The 19,216-nt window shown below is 43.7% G+C and overlaps 1 protein-coding gene across 3 annotated transcripts in view; it reads right to left on the bottom strand.

The window, feature by feature from the left end:
- Ankrd55 (ankyrin repeat domain 55) overlaps positions 1-19,216 on the bottom strand; it is a 94,415-nt gene that overhangs the window by 50,016 nt on the left and 25,183 nt on the right. For all 3 annotated transcript variants that reach the window (XR_008219523.1, XM_052743285.1, XM_052743286.1), the window contains exons 3-5: positions 18,094-18,216; positions 13,285-13,415; positions 9,328-9,437 (exon numbers count right to left, since the gene is read on the bottom strand). Coding sequence is in view for 2 of the 3 variants with exons in the window: in XM_052743285.1 (XP_052599245.1) it covers positions 9,328-9,437; positions 13,285-13,415; positions 18,094-18,216 (364 nt within the window). In the remaining variant the exon portion in view is untranslated. The remainder of the gene's footprint in view (positions 1-9,327; positions 9,438-13,284; positions 13,416-18,093; positions 18,217-19,216) is intronic.

Below are 19,216 nucleotides of genomic sequence, written 5' to 3'. Positions count from 1 at the left end.
ACGGTAAGCCCTTCAGTGATGGAGCCATCACCCCAGTCTCTCAAACCAGTTGTCACTGTGTCTCCGCTTAGATGACATCTTAAACCCTATGTATTAAATTACCACCAACAAGAGAGGAGAAGGCTGATGGACCAATCCCGTTGCCTTTGTAATAGACACGATTCAAGGAGAGCATGAATTTGCTACAGATGGGAAATGGCTTTTGAAGCCTGGGTTTGAATCTAGTTTTTCCACTGTCTTCTGGAGGAGCTAAGCTGCTGCTTAGGACTTAATATTTGCCTCACTGCTGAGTGACCTTCCTATGCAAAACACAGGTAGAAAGAAGGATCCAGTGACTATACCAGGCTGAGAGTTCCTGACATAGAGATTTGTAGGAGGCAAAGGTAGGTGGATCTTGAGGCCAGCCTGGTTTACAAAGCAAGTTCCAGGACAGCCAGGCCTACACAGAGAAAACCTGTCTCGAAAAACCAAAACAACAACTCCAAACAAACAAATACATAATTGAACTGGGGTAGTACTTCTTGTTTCTAATTGTCTCATCTCTGGGTATATCTTCCTTTCTGGTTGCTGTATGGGCGGAAGTGGGGCTGAACTGGTGACTGTTTCTTCCCCGTGTCTCTCTCCAGTGGCTATGTTTAATCCCCAGGGCCCCTTGGGTCTCCTGTGGGTGCAGAAGTGGGAGGGGCGTCACTTAGAGATGAACTAAGGCATCGGCTCTCAACCTTCTAATTCTGTGACCCTTTAATACAGTTTAATACAGGTTGTGGTGACTGCCAACCATAAAATTATTTCGTGGGTACTTCATAACTGTAATGTTGCTACTGTTAGGAATCGTAATGTAAATATCTGGTATACATATGCAATTCCTGTGAAAGGGTCATTGGATTCCTTAAAGGGTCGAGACTCACAGGTTGAGAACCACTGAGCTAAGGATGGTATTACTTTCTCAGCTAGCCCCAAGTTGAATGGGCTCCTATGTACTCAGACAGGTTTTCTTTCCCCTGTGGATCCAGTAGAGAGAGATGGTTCCCAGGAAAGCAAGACTCAGGGACGATTTCAGTAGGGGTAAACAGATAAAGATCCCATGCCATAACCTGGGTGGACCCCCAAGGCTGTGGGATGAATCCATTTTTCTCTGCAGTCCCTGGCTCTCAGGCTGACCTTTGAAGATGGTATCAACGAAGACTCCACACATATGACTTTGTTGTTTCGTTAGTGAGAGTGTTGTACCCCAAAGTCCATGTCCCCAAAGACCACCAAGAGACCGATCCGAATGCAAAAGCAAAGAGTCTTTAATTCTCGAGTTTAAACTCAGGCCCCTTATCCGTCCATCACAGCGGTGGAGTGAGAGGGACCCCATGCAATAACAGGATGGGATTTTTATAGTGGTTAGGGTCGGGGGTCTAGGGGAATTCCAACGCTATGTACTGTGGCCACACAGCCTGCATCAGGCTCCTCTCCCAAGAAGGCCGGTGAGTTTATCTAGTGTCTTCCTCTCAAAGATTTATGACATTAACATTTCTCCAAACCACCATCATGCAAACCCATGCAATAACAGGATGGGATTTTTATAGCAGTTAGGGTCAGAGGTCTAGGAGAATTCCAACTCTGTATAGTTACAAGCTCAGGATTGGTGCTTACTTCAGGTTAGAGACGCTTAGTTTGAACTGATTGGAGAGTTGCAGCTGCAAGGAAATTGCCATATCCTCTAGCAGTTTATGTTAGTGGATCTATATTACCAGCAGACCCATTTCCTCCGATAGACATCCCATTTTTATCTGCAGGAAACTCATTCCCACTGATAGCTGTGGTATACAATTTATAACAGCAGAAAACATCCCACAGGACATATCTGGTACTTTATTCAGTATGCCAGTTATATTATATCATACCCTTTAGGTTATGGCAGAAAATGTCTGGAACTTGTTTTTGTACAGCTCCTAATTGCTGTGGATATCGTTCTGTATAAATAAAACACTGATTGGCCAGTGGCCAGGCAGGAAGTATAGGCAGGACAAGGAGAGAGGAGAATTCTGGGAAGTGGAAGGCTGAGTGGGAGAGACTGTCAGCCGCCGCCATGACAAGCAGCATGTGAAGATGCCGGTAAGCCACAAGCCACATGGCAAGGTATAGATTTATAGAAATGGGTTAATTTAAGATATAAGAACAGTTAGCAAGAAGCCTGCCACGGCCATACAGTTTGTAAGCAATATAAGTCTCTGTGTTTACTTGGTCGGGTCTGAGCGGCTGTGGCACTGGCGGGTGACAAGAGGTTTGTCCTGACTTTGGGCCAGGCAGGAAAGCTCTAGCTACACCTAATTGTCTGGATCTAGGGGCGGAGGGGCAGCCCATCCTCCGGTGGGTTTCCCAGGGCCTGCTGCCCCCCTGTCTGACCCTTCTCTAAGATGGCTGCAACCCTGTCATCCTCTCAGGAACATCTCAGAGAGGAGGGACAAAGTCAGATTGGCTTCGGGAAATGATTCCTTGCCCCCTTTTAGGTTCAGGGGTGGTAATGTCTTTCTGATCTTTTGAAGAACATGAGGTTTTTGTTTTGTTTGATTTTGTTTTTGTTTTAGTATCTTGATGTGTAACCCAGTCTGGCTTTGAACTCCTAGGTAGCATAGGCTGGCATCAAACTTATGATTCTCCATCCTCTCTCAGCTTGGGATAACAGGTATGTGCCATTGTGCTGGGTGAGTGGAGAGCACCACCTCTTGCCTGTTTCACTGGATATTCCTCAGCTGCTACCTTTTGGAGTCCCCTGTCTTCTCTGTCTGATGGACCAATCTGTGCTATCTAATTGTTTGATTTTGAAGGCTTCAAAATGTGTTGGTTTTCAATGTTGAACACAGATATCCAGATGAAGAGCACTTCCCCCTGCCCCTGCTAGCCCACCACAGTGTTTCCGGAATTCAGCCTGAACTCGAAACTAGATGTCCACTATGCAGCTTGGTGACCCTCGCTGTTCTGGGGTATGGAGTTAATCTGACTCAGTCCCCATCTGCCTCAGCTCTGAACCTCTTGCTGGCCTCAGTCTTGTCCTCCTAGAGTTCCAGTTTGACACTATGGTGGCCAGAAACATTTCTTCCACCATCTCCCCTGGAGCCTGTTCAAACTGGCCTCAGGTCTCAGAGCAGCAGCTCCTGACCACTACCTACCAGGTTTCAGGACAGAACACAAGGATCCCCAGCAGGTACTTCCTTCACCGGGGGCCATGGTTGAGTAATGAGAATACAGAAGCTTGCTATTAGAATCCCTGCTTCTTACCAACTAGCCAGGGGCCTTGGATGAGTTATAACACTCTCAGGACCTCATTTTCTTATCTGTGTAGTGGAGAGCATACTGTCTCATTCCTAAAGATTTGCTACAATTTTTAGCCGAGGCAATGCTTATGAAGCACTTAGGATAGCTTTTATGTGCCCACTCCCAACTTCTCTATAATGATTCATTTTTAAAAACCTTTGCTGGGTCTTATCTTTTCTGGGTCGTCCCTGATCACACTCGGGTGATTCAGGTAGCAGCAGGGATCAGCAAGAGACATCGTGGGAGCAGCTTACTTCTGCAACCTTTCCTGTTTTGTTGACTCCGCAGGCTCCCAACCCTGCAGCCCAGTGGTGGCAGTGAATGGGGATGGTCCTCCAGGCCAGCTATCTCCCCTTCCTGTTCACTAAAGCCATCTGGATGCAAGACCGTAAGGAAATATTCACATCAGGTTAGAGCATTAGTAACTCATAAAACCCCGGGGTAGCGAGCCAGGAAACCCTCTGGCTGTAGTCAAGAGCGATGCAAAATGAAGAATTGCTGGTCCTGTGGCAGGGGAAAATGAAAAGAAGAAAGAAAGAAAGAAAGAAAGAAAGAAAGAAAGAAAGAAAGAAAGAAAGAAAGAAAGAAAGAAAGAAAGAAAGGAGGAAAGAAAGAAAGAAAGAAAATCTATCTGTTACCATGAAGACCATAAAGAAATCCTTCAGAGAGCCCAGTGGCTTCTTTCAGAGGAAATTGCTGCTTGCCTTTCAGGACTAGTGTGTACAGGGCTGTACAAACACAACTCTGTCTCTTTGGGACTTTGTCCTAGTGATCCTGTCCCTTCTTTCACTCTGACATGTCCCGGACAAGGGCTCAAGAAAAGCTTGGGGCGCTGAAAGGGAGAAAACCTGGACTGCTGAGAAGTGAGAGCATTCTGGTGTTTAAATCACTTACCCCTGTGTCTGCTCCAATCCCCACTGCCCTGGGCCTTAGCTGAGGATGTGGATCTGAACTGCTCAGAGTACCTGAATCTTTTCATAGGCTAAGGGCAAAATGCGAGCGTCCCTATGGATTATTTAAAAGCAACTTCAGTCGGAGGCTTCCCTCTCAATAACCTCCAGTGAGTGTCCCGTGGGTGAAGCTCCCTGTTTGGAAACCTGAGGGTCAGCAGATTTCTAAGCTAGTGTAAACACCTTTTCACAAGGCCTCCAGGTGGCTGTTCCTTCTGCTTACTAATATGAAGAAAACACAGATGGACCTGTGCTCACGAAAGTTGCAAAGAGAGTCTCTGGGGAACTGAATGGCTTGAGATTTGGAAGTTCCCTTGAGTCTACACAAAGGGAAGTGAGTGTTCCTATCCCAGCATCCTTTGCAATAAATGGGTATTGCATGCTGCCACAGGGCTGTGTGCACAAATAGTTGTGTGCTTGTACACACCCTTTGCGGACTGGTGTGTGCCAAGGTGGCAACTGGCAGGGTGGCAATCAGTGGGTCTTTAATGCCAGCATGTGGTATTCATGTTGTCTACTTTCTACTATCACCATTAATATCATACTCACCATTAATGCTTTCTGAACACAATGCACTCAGTAGGCACCATGTTCAGTGGCTTTAATATGTTTCCCTCTATTTCGGCCTATCTTCTTATTAAGGGGAGAATTGCATTCTCTTTACTTTCGAGAAAAGAAACTTATCTGGGCCTTCACATAGGAACTTGTCCAAGACAAAGTGGTTGGTCAGATAAGGCCAGGTTCAAGTTTGGTCCGACTCCCAGCCACTTCTGACCTCATTCAACCCAACAAGGATTTTAAGTGGGTTTTGGTTACATGAATAAAAACAAGGTGAGTGAAGCAATTAGCCAGAGAAAACAAGGGAAGAAGATGGAGGACATGATGTACAGTCCTGTGTGTGTGTGCCGGAGGTGGGTTTCAAACTGAGTCTTGAATTTTCTAAGCACAGAAAGCGAGACACGGGATAATAAACCACAGTGTTGCTATAATACCAATTCCAATTATTTTCTCTGGAGAAGCAGAGCAATCCCTCTCTTAGTGAAACTTCTTTTCTGTGGTTTCTTATATAGGATTTTAAAAGATGTTGTCATGAATAAAATATGACCTGATCTCGGGCCAGTAAATTTTGTAAGGCTGTTTCTCATAAGGCCCGGAGACACAGGCCAAGGGCTTATTGATAAAACGTGATCATTGCAGTAAACTCTGCAAGGCCCGCAAGAGTGTCTCTCAGGGAGGCAGCAGACCCATCAGGCAGGTTTTCTTCATGTATGCATCAGTTAGTTAGCTTCCACTTGCCTCAGTTTCTCTTCTGTGAGGTGAGGATAAAATATATTGTATAGAAGAGTGGTATATTAAATGGGACAGGACCTACGAAGCACTAAGGATTTTGTTCAGAGCACTACTTATAATAACTGATATCCACTGGGCAGTGGTGTTACACACTTTAATCCCTGCACTCGGGAGGCAGAGGCAGGGCATCTCTGAGTTCAAGGCTAGCCTGCTATACAGAGTGAGTTCCAGGACAACTAGGAGTACACAGAGAAATCCTGTCTCAAAAAAACTAAAATTAAAAACAAAAATAAAAAAAAATACCGTCCTCCTTATCATCAACATCATCTTCCTCTTCTTCCTCATTGTCAATATTTGCTATTAGTTTAATTCAGACCTAAACATTTGCTAGGCCAGTCTAAAGTTATACCTATGTATGAGCTGGTGAAGACGACTCATTGGGTAAACATGCTTCCTTCCAAGTCTGAGGACCTAAGTTTGATTCCTGGAACTCACGAGGGTGAAGGAGAGAACTAACTTCTGTAAGCTATCCTCTGACTTCACATGTATGCCGTGGTGTACACTCACACATACGTACACACACCAAGTAAAGAAATGAATTTTTTTTAAAGGTTGTGTCCAACTAAGAAACTAGGCTCATGTGCCTAATGGGAGAGACTCTCTGGTTCTCATAGCAGTTGCAATGTTGAAAGATGCCTACAAAACCAGACCAAGTCTATGTGGTAGTTTGAATGTAATTAGCCCCCAAAGGCTCATAGAGAATAGCTCTATTGGGAAGTGTGGCCAGCACCACATCTGCCTGCACACCGCCATGCTCCCTGTCATGATGATAATGGACTGAACCTCTGAAACTGTAAGCCACCACCTCAATTAAATGTTTTCCTTATAAAAGTTGCTGTGGTCAGGGTGTCTCTTCACAGCAATAGAAACCATAACTAAGACAGTCTGTTTTCTCAGAAAGCAAGTCAAGTATCTGATGATGCTCAAATACGGTTCATCCCAATGCTGTGACAAAGCATGGCTTCCTTAGCTTCTTCAAAGACCTAATGCGGATGGAACTCTGCCATAAATTTTCTTGTATAACAACCACAAAATACCTTTATTTTAAAATCAATTTACTCTTAGAAGGAAGCCTTTAGGACAAACTGCTTCCCAGAGAGTCTGCAGTTAATTCTACTAACTAATTTGTTGTCTATGGTTGTTAAGGGTTTGACCCAATCCATTTTGAAGAAGATTCACTAATAGAAAATATTGCTTTCAAAATAGTTCATCACAGCTTCAGTTTTCATTAATTGAGTAGCATTCAACTAAAGTAGAATTTTACCATTTAGAATCATCTACCCATTTTCAAGAAGAAAACTGTTATCTTTGACACACAGAAGCATGTTTACTTTTCTGGGTTCAACTCACCAGAGGATTCGGCTAGGCCATTAGGTATAACATCCAGAGAAGAGGAAGCCCCAACTCTTTGCTTTCAAAGTTCCAGCTATGTGGGATGGATCCTAGAGTGTCCAGAGACACTGCTATATAAAGTAAGTCCACAGAGTGGGTGGTGGTGGCTCACACCTTTCATCCCAGCACTTGGGGTGCAGGTGGGGTAGAGACAGGTGAATCTCTGAGTTCAAGGCCAGCCTGGTCTACAGAGTAATTTCCAGGACAGTCAGAGAAACACAGAGAAACCTCACCTTGAAAAAAAAAAACAAAACCCAAAACCAAAACAAAACAAAAACAAAAAAGAAAAAAAAAGTACATGGAAGAGGACACACACTTGGATTGATTTTGAACTAATCATTTCAGAGGTTGAACCTAGCTGACCTGTGTAATTTTGATTGAAAAGACTTAATTCATACCTCAGGTGTCTCTACAAATCTCATCCAAACCTGGCTTCCCCATTTATGGCTTGGAATCAATCATGAAAGGCAGGTAGATCCTCCACCCAGGACTGTGTTTCCTGAGGTTTGTTCTATTCAAGTGTATGCACATGACTAGTTCTTATTAATGGAAAGAGAACAGACGTGAACGGTGATGTTTGCCTGAGGTTTTGTAAGAATGAACAAGGCATCTCTGTGCTCCTCTTTGCCCGTTACCAGGCCAAGTAAGGGACATTCTGTGATCATTCAGGATGCTAGTTACAAGATGGGAGCTGCTCGGGTCTCTGAATCGCCATGTGGAGGGGAGGCAGCCATCACCCAGCAACACTGACACTGGGACTGTGATATGTCTGAGAAGTAAAATTGACTGTGGGGCACCCAAGCTTTGGGTTTCATTTACTGCAATAACCAACCATAATTACCATAACTCAAGTAGGCATTTATCTTCCAGAATAAGTAGCTTTTAAAATTACTCAAGAGAAGCAGATAAAAGTCAGTTAAGTTCAGTAATCCAGGTAGAATAATTCTTACAAGGTATGCTTTTTAAACTGATTTTCTCAAGATGAGTCTTGCAGAAACAGTTTACTTTTGTAACTAAATATTTGTGCCAGCTGTCTAAAAAAAAAGTCTTTCCTTCCCCCTCTCCTCTCCCGCCTCCTTCCCTCCCCTCCCTTTTCCTTTTCTGAAAACAGACCGTCTCCTTACCTAGGATGTTTACTGATAGTTAATGGTCTGGGTTTGCTCTTTCATTTCCAGCTTTCCTTGCTGTATCAGGCTTGGGGTAAATTCTGTTATTTCTGGATATAGTCCAAGATAGCAAGTCAGCAAGCCTCAGGGATAGTCCTGGGGTTTCCCAAGCCCTTTCTATAAAAGTGACTGAGATGAAGCAATCCTGTTATCCCCTCTGCCTGGAGAAAGTCTTCACCTCTTCAGACCCACAGAGCTTCAGGTCTCCATTCTGGTCCTGGGTGCTGAGGGTGAGGCAAACAGCATATCCCCCCCCACCCCCCATCCCCCACCCCTGTGCTGCTGCCCGGGGCCTAGGACTGGGAGATGTTCAATCACTATTAAAGGTCTGTTGTAGGCAACAGAGCATGAAGGAAGAGCCAAGCGGCAACATTGGTGTTTGTAGTAGGAAATGTTACCATCAGTTGCTGCAGGGTCTTTTAAAATGATGGAGACAGAGGCCAATTCGACATTGAGGAATGAGGAACTCACCGGACTGGGCAAATGTTTCCGCTTGGTTTCTCAATTGTCTTACCAAATTGTGACCTCCTCAATCATTGACTTTCTTTGAGTCAATCTCTTCACATGGGCTCCATGTGTGTACCGCCCTGGTTTTCCAGCTACTGCCCTGGACTTCTGCCTCAGGCTCCTGTACCTCCTCAACTCCTGGACTCTAGCTGTAGACTCTAGACTCCAGTTGGACATTAACCCTACTGACATGTCACGGCTGTTTTAGCTTCTATGATTTTCTGCAAAGCACTTGTCATTATTGGAAAGTATCTTGTGGCTTTATTTGCTAGTGAGTCACTTGATTCCTTCATGACACCGTCAGCTCCGGGACATCAGAGACTGTCTTGTTCACTGTGGCGTTGTTAGGGAAAACTCTGCCTGGTTTGTAATAAAGTCCCAATAATCGTTACTGAGTTACTAACTGACTCTTAGAATGAATGGATGAATTTATGGATTCCAATGATGAAAATGATGTAGCCTTTCTCCTAGAATAAAAGACTATGAGGAAAGCATTTCATTGAAATAAGAGGGGAGTAAGATTGGAGTTTAAGACGGCTCTAGAGCATTGTGTTGAGGTCCTATCTGCGTTTCAGTCTTATCTGTCACAGGGGGGTGGAGTCCATGCCTTTCTCATGCAAGCTGGGTCTTTCCCATCTGGCATATTATATGTTGCTTACCTCACGTCGGGCTCCGCAGTGGCAGCATGCAGTGGCAGGCGGCCATTTTTATCGGGGATGTTGTGTTTGGCACCGTTTCTGAGCAGGCTCACACAGCCTTCAAGCCAGCCCTGAAAGGCAACAGCCATCGCATCATTATATAACACAGCCTCATGTAACACAGGTCAAGAAGCTATCTATAGTGTGTGTGTGTGTGTGTGTGTGTGTGTGTGTGTGTGTGTGTGTGTGTGTGTGTGTGTGTGTTTTGTTGCTGTTTTGGCCACTTCTTTGCTTCTTTGGTTTGGCTAACAGCTTGTTTAAGTTGAAACCATTTAAAGACCACATGTGGTTCCATCTCCAGCACCTCAGCAGAGAGCTGAAGTCCGAGCTTCAACGTCCCAGGTTTTCTGTATGATCGTTGCCCTCTCCCATACAGACTGGGGCAGATGCTCTCTTGCCTCTCCCTTCCATTTCCAGGACCACTCACTGCGATTCAACTGCTACAACTAGGCTACCCCAAAGATAGCATCTGGCAGGGAGTGGTCGCCTGCTCTGGCATGTGGCTTAGCTCCAAATAATACATAGCACCTGTCTGACTTGGGTGGCAACATCCACTTCTAAAAGCTAGATTCCTAGCCCACTTCTGAGTGCCAGCCTGTATGCTTAGCCTGTTTCCCATGTCTAAAGTGGAGGTCTTGCTTCTCCATTAGCTCACATCCTGTTTCTGATAACCTGAAGGATAGCATCGTGCTTATTTGCGTCAGTCTCAGTAAAGTGCTTAGATACAAAATCCACACACCCTGCCAATAGCTGTCTGTGACTCTAATGCTGGTACTCTGTGGCTCTAATGATGACACCCTGTATCTCTAAGGTGAAGGCAAACTAACATTCTCCAAGGGATACACAATACAAGGCTTTACACACCTACATATTTCTTAGGAGGCTGTGTGAATTTCCTGCACCCTAATTTTACTCATTGAAATTTGATATTATCACCTTGCTGGCTAGCATGTCGGTCCAGCTGGGTCATGTTTTCTATCTTACGTTAAAGGACATTAGTAGCCTGAGGCTAGTCCTGCCCATATTTACACTGCTTTCTAAATTTACACTTCTGTAGCTGACCCAACCTAGCTGATAACCAAGCTTGGTTCTCATTGCTAAGTAAAAGGTCTTCTACATTTATCTACAATTCTTGGGCTACTCAGCTACTTATAAACAGACAAACAAATAGATAAAACTCATATTGAGCACATTGGTGTGATAACGATCTATTCAAAAGCAGTTTTTAGCCTTCCTCCGAGTGTACATAGTCCAGCCTCAAGATGTCCCAGTAAAATGACTGAAGATTCTCTCCCTTAGGATGACAGTATTGGAAGCAGCAAAACCTAAGGCGTTAATAAACTTATTGAAGAAAGAAAATAATAATATGAACAGAACCTTGTGGTTTTGAAGAGTCTAGACAACAGTTGACAGTCTAGTTTTGTCCATCAAACAAGAAACACATTTGCATGGAGATGCAAATCCCAGAATTTGGGAGGCTATCAGCAAGAGGATCAGGAGTTAAGGGTCATCCTCTGATATATAGTGACTTTGGGGCTAGCCTGAACTACATGAGACCCTGTCATAAAAATCAAAACTAAAAAATTTCATGGCCTATGGTATCAAGTAGGGCTCTATAGAATTGGCCAGCAATATCTGTCTTAAGTAGAAACAAATATTTGAGGGGGGCCTTGTCAGTATTGACTCATAGTTTACTAATGTAGTAAATCTGTTTCTAATTGCTAATGTCCAAGTCATCAAGTTCTCTGCTTAAAAGGAAAAATAAAAATTGATCAGGGGACCCAAAAGCAAGGCATGCTGTGCAGACTTCAGAATTGCCCAAGATTTAAATATGGTTTTTGAAAAAAGCAGATCTTTTGATGGGATAAGCTTTGAAACATCTAAAATATTTTGCAATGTTTCCTGGAACTCAATGTGTGTGTGTGTGGTTTTCTTCATTCTTTTTTTTTTTTCCCTTCTTCTTCAGAAAAGAAATTTGAAAATCAGTGAAGATATTTGAAACCCTTGATATCATTTGGAAGCAACGAATGAGCATCATACCTACTAGGTGCTAGTTGACCTCAGCTTTTCCGACAGGTGTGATAAGCTTAGGTTACTGTTTTTACTTTACCTCAAAAATAAAGATAGAGGCACAAAAGGGTGAAGCAATTTGCCCAAGGTCACATGTCTACAAACTTGTCTACAAATTTATTTGAACCCTGAGTTGAGACTCCGTTCTAAGGGCCTCTTTTGCCAAACTTCTCTTAATGATCAAATCTAGACACGGCTGGATTTCACAGTGACCCTCAGAATGCTCCTCTTCCCAGAGCGCCAGCATCCAGGGGATGCGTCCAGACTAGGGGACTCACACAGAGGCCAGGCACAGTTAAGACGGCCATCCTACCTGGTGTCGTGTTACTACTTCCCTCATGCAGCCCTTTAGACTGGGAAGAGCTGCCTGAAAAGTGTCGCCTCTCTATGATCCAAGTTGCCCCTCATAATTGATGTTTGGAGGAGCACTCTTTCCAGTCCTTTCAAATTTTGAATTTTAGAGTTCTAAGAGACATACAATTTGTTGCCACCATTTTATTGAATCTAGTGACAGTCAGCTTCAGAGGCCATTTCCACCCCTTTTCCTCAGCTCCTTAATCTAGACGTTTGCTCAGACTTGAAAAAAGTTTGTAGCAAGAGCAGTTATGATGGCAGGCGCTATAAGGGAGGTGACTGAGAAGGTGGTCATACGTCTGAGCTAGGGAGCCTCGCTCAGCTAGCCCATGCAGAGCAGTGCTCTTCAAACTCAGGTGGACACAGAAGTTTCCAGGGAGGTTAGTTTATCCAGCAGACTCCCTTCCTCCCCTGCCCCCATGCTATCCAAGGAGTATCTATCTCAGAACCCGCCTTTCAAACAAGACCTCTAAGGGATATTGATCCAAGAGGCCTGTGGACCACACTTCAAAAATATCATGCCTAGATTTGTTTGTGGGTCCTAGAGAAAGAGTATGCAAAGAAAAAAAAAATGAAAACATGGCCTTTGAAGAAAATCTCTGTGGGAATTGAGCAATGCATCATTGCGGGCTCTGTGAACTGTGGCAGGAAGGGATGGTGTGTTTGGAGAAGGGAAGTGTTTATTTCAGTGGGGCACCCTAGGGGGCCTGCTCGGGGTGAATCCGCCACTACCAACTGGCAGCAGCAGTGAACCCAAGAGGCAGCAGATGTGAGAGAAGAGTGGCCGCGTTGCTGGAAAAGAAGAAAAACAATAAAGTGTCCCCCATGTGGTGGGTAGGGCTTGCTTCACATAGACTTAAGCCAGCCCAGGGAGAGTCCAGAAGGATCACAAAGAGCATCTGAGAGGAGAGGGCGAGAGGATTTTCAGAGTCTCAACCAAGCCTTGCTTCAGTGTTGGGCAACACTGAACTGAAATCCTGACTATGAGGAATGGCTTTACAGTTTCTAATGTGAGCACTAGCTCTGAACCGAGTCCTTCACTTGGTGTTGCCCTGTGAGATCCTGGCATGTCCCCTACGCCCTGGTCCTCCCACTCTTCCCAGTTCTCATCGTTTCTCACATTCTTCAGCCTGGAACTTCCACTCAGCTAATCTCCATCTAATCCCACCCCATGGACGTTAACTGGATCTTCAAAACAGTACCACCCTCTGGGGGTTATTTATGGCAGCCTTCTTAGAAATACCCAGAAGAGCCAGAAATGTCCCAAGTGAAATTCTAATGCTGAGATAGACAAGAACATTTCCCTGGTGGTCACACCACCTCTACCTTAGCTTGTGAAGGATCCACTCAAACTTTGAGGGTAATGAGTGAAGTCCAAAGTCCTACTCTCCATGGCCTACTGCATCAGCCCACGGGCACCATTCTGTGAGTCAAATCCCCATGACATCTTTAGTCCCTTGCTCTGTAGCCCCATTAACAAACATAAATTCGTACCAGGTACGTTGCCAGGCATAAACTGGTGCGGCCATAGGCATCCTGGGTATTAATGTTGGCGCCCATCTTCAAGAGCAGTTTCACCGTGTCCACTTGACGGCCAGAAACCGCATGCATCAAGGGCGTGCATCCTGGAATGAGACATTTCAACAGCCCTTACGAATGTTTAACTTCTGAGATTTATGAGCAGACCATTTGTCTGTTCGTTTAGTTTGCTTTCCTGCAGCATAACTCCAGCTGCTGGATTCCGTGGGGCTGAAGAGATGAAGATGAAGATGATCGCTTCTGTTTGCATAAGTGTTGGGTTTCTGGCCAACCTCCCCCACCTCAGTTGACTGTAATCCTCCCCTCTCCTCCTGCCCAGGTGTCTGTAATAGTCGGTGGATTAAAACACTTTGGGCAGATGACCAAAACTGGCTGCTGTTGCCTCGGGGATGTGACTAACTCCGGATCTACCAGGTAGGTTTATCCCGACTGAACTGATGTAGTACAGAATCCAGAACGGCTTTTGGTCCACCCTGGCAAACAGGTTCAACACACTTTGGGAGGTAGTGGGTGGTAAAGCTGGGTGACAGCCTTGGGCTACACAAATTTTCAGCATCCACCTCACTGAATTCCTCTCTTTCTGAATCAATGCAGCCAAAGGCGTTTTGTTTTCCAGTGTGTTTTCTTTCTGAATAAAAATAGAGATGAATGGACACATTTTGTCTAACTTTTTGGGGCTGTTGGAACAAGCAAGGAATGTCAAGTTCCTCCATCCAAAAGACCAAGCTTAGATCCAGAACTGGCACGTGCTTAGATTCTGTTGAGCTGGAGACCCATGTTGAGATTAGGACTCTCCCTGGGATGAACCCAGCTGTGGTCTGCAGAGATCTAGGAGAAGGGATGAATCTCCAGACTGCTGTTCTCACGGAACACGGCAGCTGACCACCCAGCAGTCCTCCTTCCTGAGATCCTTTTCAGACATTCTTTCTGGGTAAAGCAGCAATAAAGTGATTCTTAGAACAATGAGTGGTGAGATTTTCCTCTCTTCTTCCTTTCTCCTTCCTTCTTTCTCCTTTCCTCCTTACCCCGCCCTCATCTCTTCCTCCCTCCCTCCCCACTTCCCTTCTCCCTTCTTCTTTCCCTTACTTCCTCCCTCACTTCCTTCCTATCATATAGTTACAAGCAGAGGCAGGCAGATCTCTGAGTTCAAGGCCAGCCTGGTCTACAGAGTGAATTCCAGGACAGCCAGGGCTACACAGAGAAACCTTGTCTGGAAAAACCAAAAATAAAGAAATAAAAACTAGAAAAAAACGAAAGTGGTGGTTATGACCATCAGAGGGGAAAGAAAGGACATAATGAACAAGAAAATGAAACAATTTGTGAATCTGAGGTATTCAAGCAAATTAATTTTTGCATACTATTTTCATAAAATTACATGCTCTGTCTGACTAGTTTATATCAATCCTGAGATTGTACTTTCTATATAAATTTCTTCAGAGAACAAAGAACAGAAAATTATGTTATTAACAGATAAGATTTATTATAAAATTATGATAACTAAAACAAGGAATAGCTCAACAGTTTAGAGAGTCCAGGAAACACTCAGACTTGCATGGGCTTATTGTATAATTTAGGTGACAGTGTACATTGGTGGAGAGGACAGAGGTTATTTAATAAATATTTATTGACAAATTGGCTGCATGAGAGGCCAAATTCAAATGCCACCAGACTCCCTACCACCCATGAACACAATCCAGATGGATAAGAGATGAGATGTAACAAGCAAAATGTAACAGTCTGAAAAGAAAATATTCACTCATGTTCTTATAATCTTCAGGACTTGTAGAAGAAGGAAAAGCTAAAAATTTGGAGGAAATATCTTGTTAAATTCAATTATATAAATTAAAATTTTCCATAGTACATATTATCAATCAGAATTCAAAGACGTGGTATATACCGGCAGAATTTTTTTGTTTTCAATTTTTAGTTAATTAAGTATCTTTTTTTTTTTTGAGACATGCTCTTAACATGTAACCTAGGCTGGCCTTGAACTAGTGATCTGCCTGCCTCAACTTCTTGACTGCGGGGATTACATGTCTGTTCTGCCATACCTAGCAGGAAAAGTTATTTTAATTTGTCAAATTAAAAGATTGCTAGGTTAACTAAATAACAGTTCAACCAGAAAGGCACAACAATCTAAGAAGGAAAAGGAAATATACGTATACAAGCAATTCCCAAGAGAACAAACACAAACTAAACAAACATACGGAAGATGATTTCACAGTTAGTCAGGGGATACACATTTATATGACACTGGAAACTACTTGCTGCGTATTAAGTTAGTGATAATTACTAAAAGAATAAATGCCCTGTGTGGTCAAGAATTTTAAACCAAGAGCAGCATCATCATTTTTGTGATCATCATCATCATCATCCTTCTCCTCCTCCTTCTCATCATTAATAAGGGGCCTCACGACACAGCTCAGGAAGCCCAGGCTAGCCGTCCATACTGCTGTTCACTTACGCCATTCCCAAGTAGATCAACTTTCATTACTCATCTTTGTTCATCAGTACCAAAGTTTCCCAGAAATATGCCCAGAAGTAGAATTACTTGGTCACAGGTACAAACATCTTGACATTTGTTAAATATTGCCAATTTTATTACCCAAATAGCTGTCCAAGTTTATACTTTAACAAATAGTATGAGATCCCCCCCCACCCCACCCCGGCTCCCCAGGAAGTGTAGCCTTACCACCTCGGCCTCTCATGTGGAGCTTTATGGCCTCTGCCTCAGGACTGAGCACCTATCTAGGCACTAGAACGCTTGGGTTCCAGCTCTTGTTCTTTTATTAGCTGTGGGTTTTGGCTAAGACACTTAGCCACTATTCAAGACTGTTTGAAGATAATCTTAGGAAAGGAAATCAGAGATGGAAGTTTGCTAAGTTGCTCTGCATAACCTTGTACTTTAGCTTTCCAAGACACAGGATTGCAGGCTTACATCACTATGCCTGACTTTGTTTTGTCACATTGAGACAGCTCCTCTCCATTTCTGTTTTCTGATCTTTAAAATTATGGATGTATATTGAATTTCATCAAATGCTTCTGTACCAATTAATATGATTATATGATTTTTCTTCTTTAACCAGCTAGTTTGGGAGACTTTATTTCTTCTTTTGCATTTATATTCATGAGGACAGTTGATATATGCAGGGATTTAAAATATTATCTTTATCTGGTATTGATGTCAATGTAATTCTAGTTAATAAATACAGCAGCTAAGAAGTATTTCCTTCTTTTCTCTTTTTGAAATAAATCATATAAAATTAGTGCTAATTATTCTTTAAACATTTGTAGAGGGGCTAGAGAGATAGCTCAGTGATTAAGAACACTTGTTGCTCTTCCAGAGGACCTGAGTTTGGCTCCCAGGACCCAAATGGTCGCTCACAATCCTCTCTGTCACTCCAGTTTCAGAAGATCTGACACCCTCTTCTAACCTGGGGCACCAAGCATGCCCATGATGCCCATTCAGTAAAAACACTCATACACATAAAATAAATCCAAATAACAGACAAATAAATGAATTGTAGAAATCAGTAAGACCATCTAGGGCTGAATGTACTCCTCTTTAGGAATTTTTAAATTATGAATTTAATTTCCTAAATAGTTATAGTAATATTAAAATTGTCTGTTTCCTACTAGAGGAATTTATGGTAGCTTACATTAAAATTGTTTATTAACAGCTGTTAATTGTGCATACTCCTGGTGTTCACTGTAGCATGTTCATGTCCTTGGTTTATTCCTGACAGGACCAGTGATGGAGGGATTCCCTCTCTGTGGGGCCATGCATTAGTATATAGAGTTTCTTCTTAGCAGTTCTTTCATACTGTTAATCCTGGTGTTCTGCCTAGAGAATGCAAATTTTCAGGGGCTTTTCTTTTGTCCATGTCTGTTGGCATCCTGTGTTGAACATCTCCTTCAACACCAACCCTGGGATATACAAGGCAAAAAGATAATCCAGAGAACTCTCCACCATGCCAATCCTCAGATCCCAGGACTTAGCCAATCTGTCATTTTCTCTTTGTTTTCCAGAGTTATTTTTCATCATATCCAGAGTTTGTAGTTGTATTTAGAAATAATATAGGGGGAAGTACAACCATGCTGTCTTTCCGAGAGTCAAGTTCTCTGGTCTGAAGGACTATGATAGTTACATTTCCCCAACATCCATTTCTGCTAAAGTAACCATCTCTTTCTAGACACTTGTTATAACTACAGGTGACCAGAGAGAGAGGATTCAGTCTCCAAAGACCTTGTTGTGCAATCATGAGGATCTGAGTAGGGTTCCTGAAACATGCTTAAGAAAACCAGATGTGATGTTTTGTGCTTGTAATCTTAGCCCTGGGAAGATAAAGACAGGCAGATACTTGGGGCTCACTGGCCAGTCAGTTTAGGATATTGGGTAAGTTCCAAATTCTAGTGAGAAGCCCTGTCTCAAAAATAAAGTGGATGGTACCTTAGGAGTGACACCTGAGGTTGACTTCTGGCTTCCACAAGCATGTGCACACACATACAACTACTTGGTCATTCCTACAAAAATACTGGAAACAAACCACCCATAATAAGAAGTGAAGTAAGATGCTGAAGGTCTGTGTCCAACACCTATGTGTAGAGAAATGCCAAAGGATGCTACATGGGCCACAGACAAGATAACCTTCAGTACCACGTGGCCAGTCCAAAAGAATTTCAAGAGTGTTGCTCATCTCAAAAGACCATCTCTGAGAAGATAAAGCATTGCAGCCTGGATTTAAAAATGCACAAACAGCCCACCTTCACTGTCACAGCATTCCAGGATAGAAGGGTCCTCTCGAATCACGGCAGTCAGAGCGTTGACATCTCCATTAGATGCTGCCTGATACACCATGGTCAAGTCGACTTCCTCAGATGAGTCACCTTTGCAAATCAAACAGACACTCAGTTAGTGTGTGGAGTGAATTCACTCAAAGAATAACACAGTCCAAACTGTCACCCACGCAAGTGATTCACTAACCCTCCCACCCCAGTGCATCCAGGCAGAGGCTGAGTCAGCCTGACCACATACTCCCTGGACACTTCTGAGGATAAGTGGCCCGCTGTGGGCCATTTGCTACACCGCCGTGTGTTGACAAGAAGCCTTGGGACTAGACGCTCATTGATGCATTCTGACTCTTCAGGCATTTGGGTTTCCCAAAATTAGAGAGAGCTGAGAGGGAAGAAGGCCCTCCTCTTGCTTCCAGTCTACTCTTCAAGACCTGAAACATGCTACATGGTCTCTCTTTGGTTTCTTGTTTAGAGGCAGGGTCTCGTGTTGCCCAGGTTGGCCTTGAATTTTCTATATAGCTGAGGTTGGATTTCTGATCCTCTTACACCCACCTCTTGAGTGTTGGCATTGCAGATATGGATTACCATGCCTGGTTTTATGCACTTGTTGGGGATTGAAAGCACGTGCTTGCTAGGTAAACCTTCTACTAGCTGAGCTACATCCACCGGCCCATGGGGCTCGGTTCACCGGTCTTTGGGAGAAGCATTATGCTCCTCCTTCTTTCTCTTCCAGAGATGCTCCACACCTTTTCCTGTCCTGATCTTTGCTGACTCTATCTCCAGATGCCCTTACCCTCTTGCTGCACATGGGAGGCACTGGCAGCCTGGGAAAGGGGAAGATGGGGCTATCCTTTCCTCAGCCAACTTTTCTCGTGTGGAGCTGGCTCTCACTTAGCCCCTCATAACCTATCCACCACCATTGTCCTTCAGCTGTTAATTTGGGTGATTGCTCTTCGCTGGTCTCCATCTATTGCATTTGTATTTGGACCTTTTGCCTCATCTTGCATTTTGGTCCTTTCCTTAAAGCCTGTTCCTTTTCTTTTCTTTCTTTCTTTTATTTTCAAGACAAGATTTCTCTGTGTAGCCCTGGCTG

This window comes from Peromyscus californicus, unplaced genomic scaffold (assembly GCF_007827085.1).
Source record: "Peromyscus californicus insignis strain IS unplaced genomic scaffold, ASM782708v3 Scaffold_18__1_contigs__length_77618521, whole genome shotgun sequence".
Lineage (NCBI taxonomy): Eukaryota > Metazoa > Chordata > Mammalia > Rodentia > Cricetidae > Peromyscus > Peromyscus californicus.
This window is presented reverse-complemented; position numbering and strand designations above follow the sequence as displayed.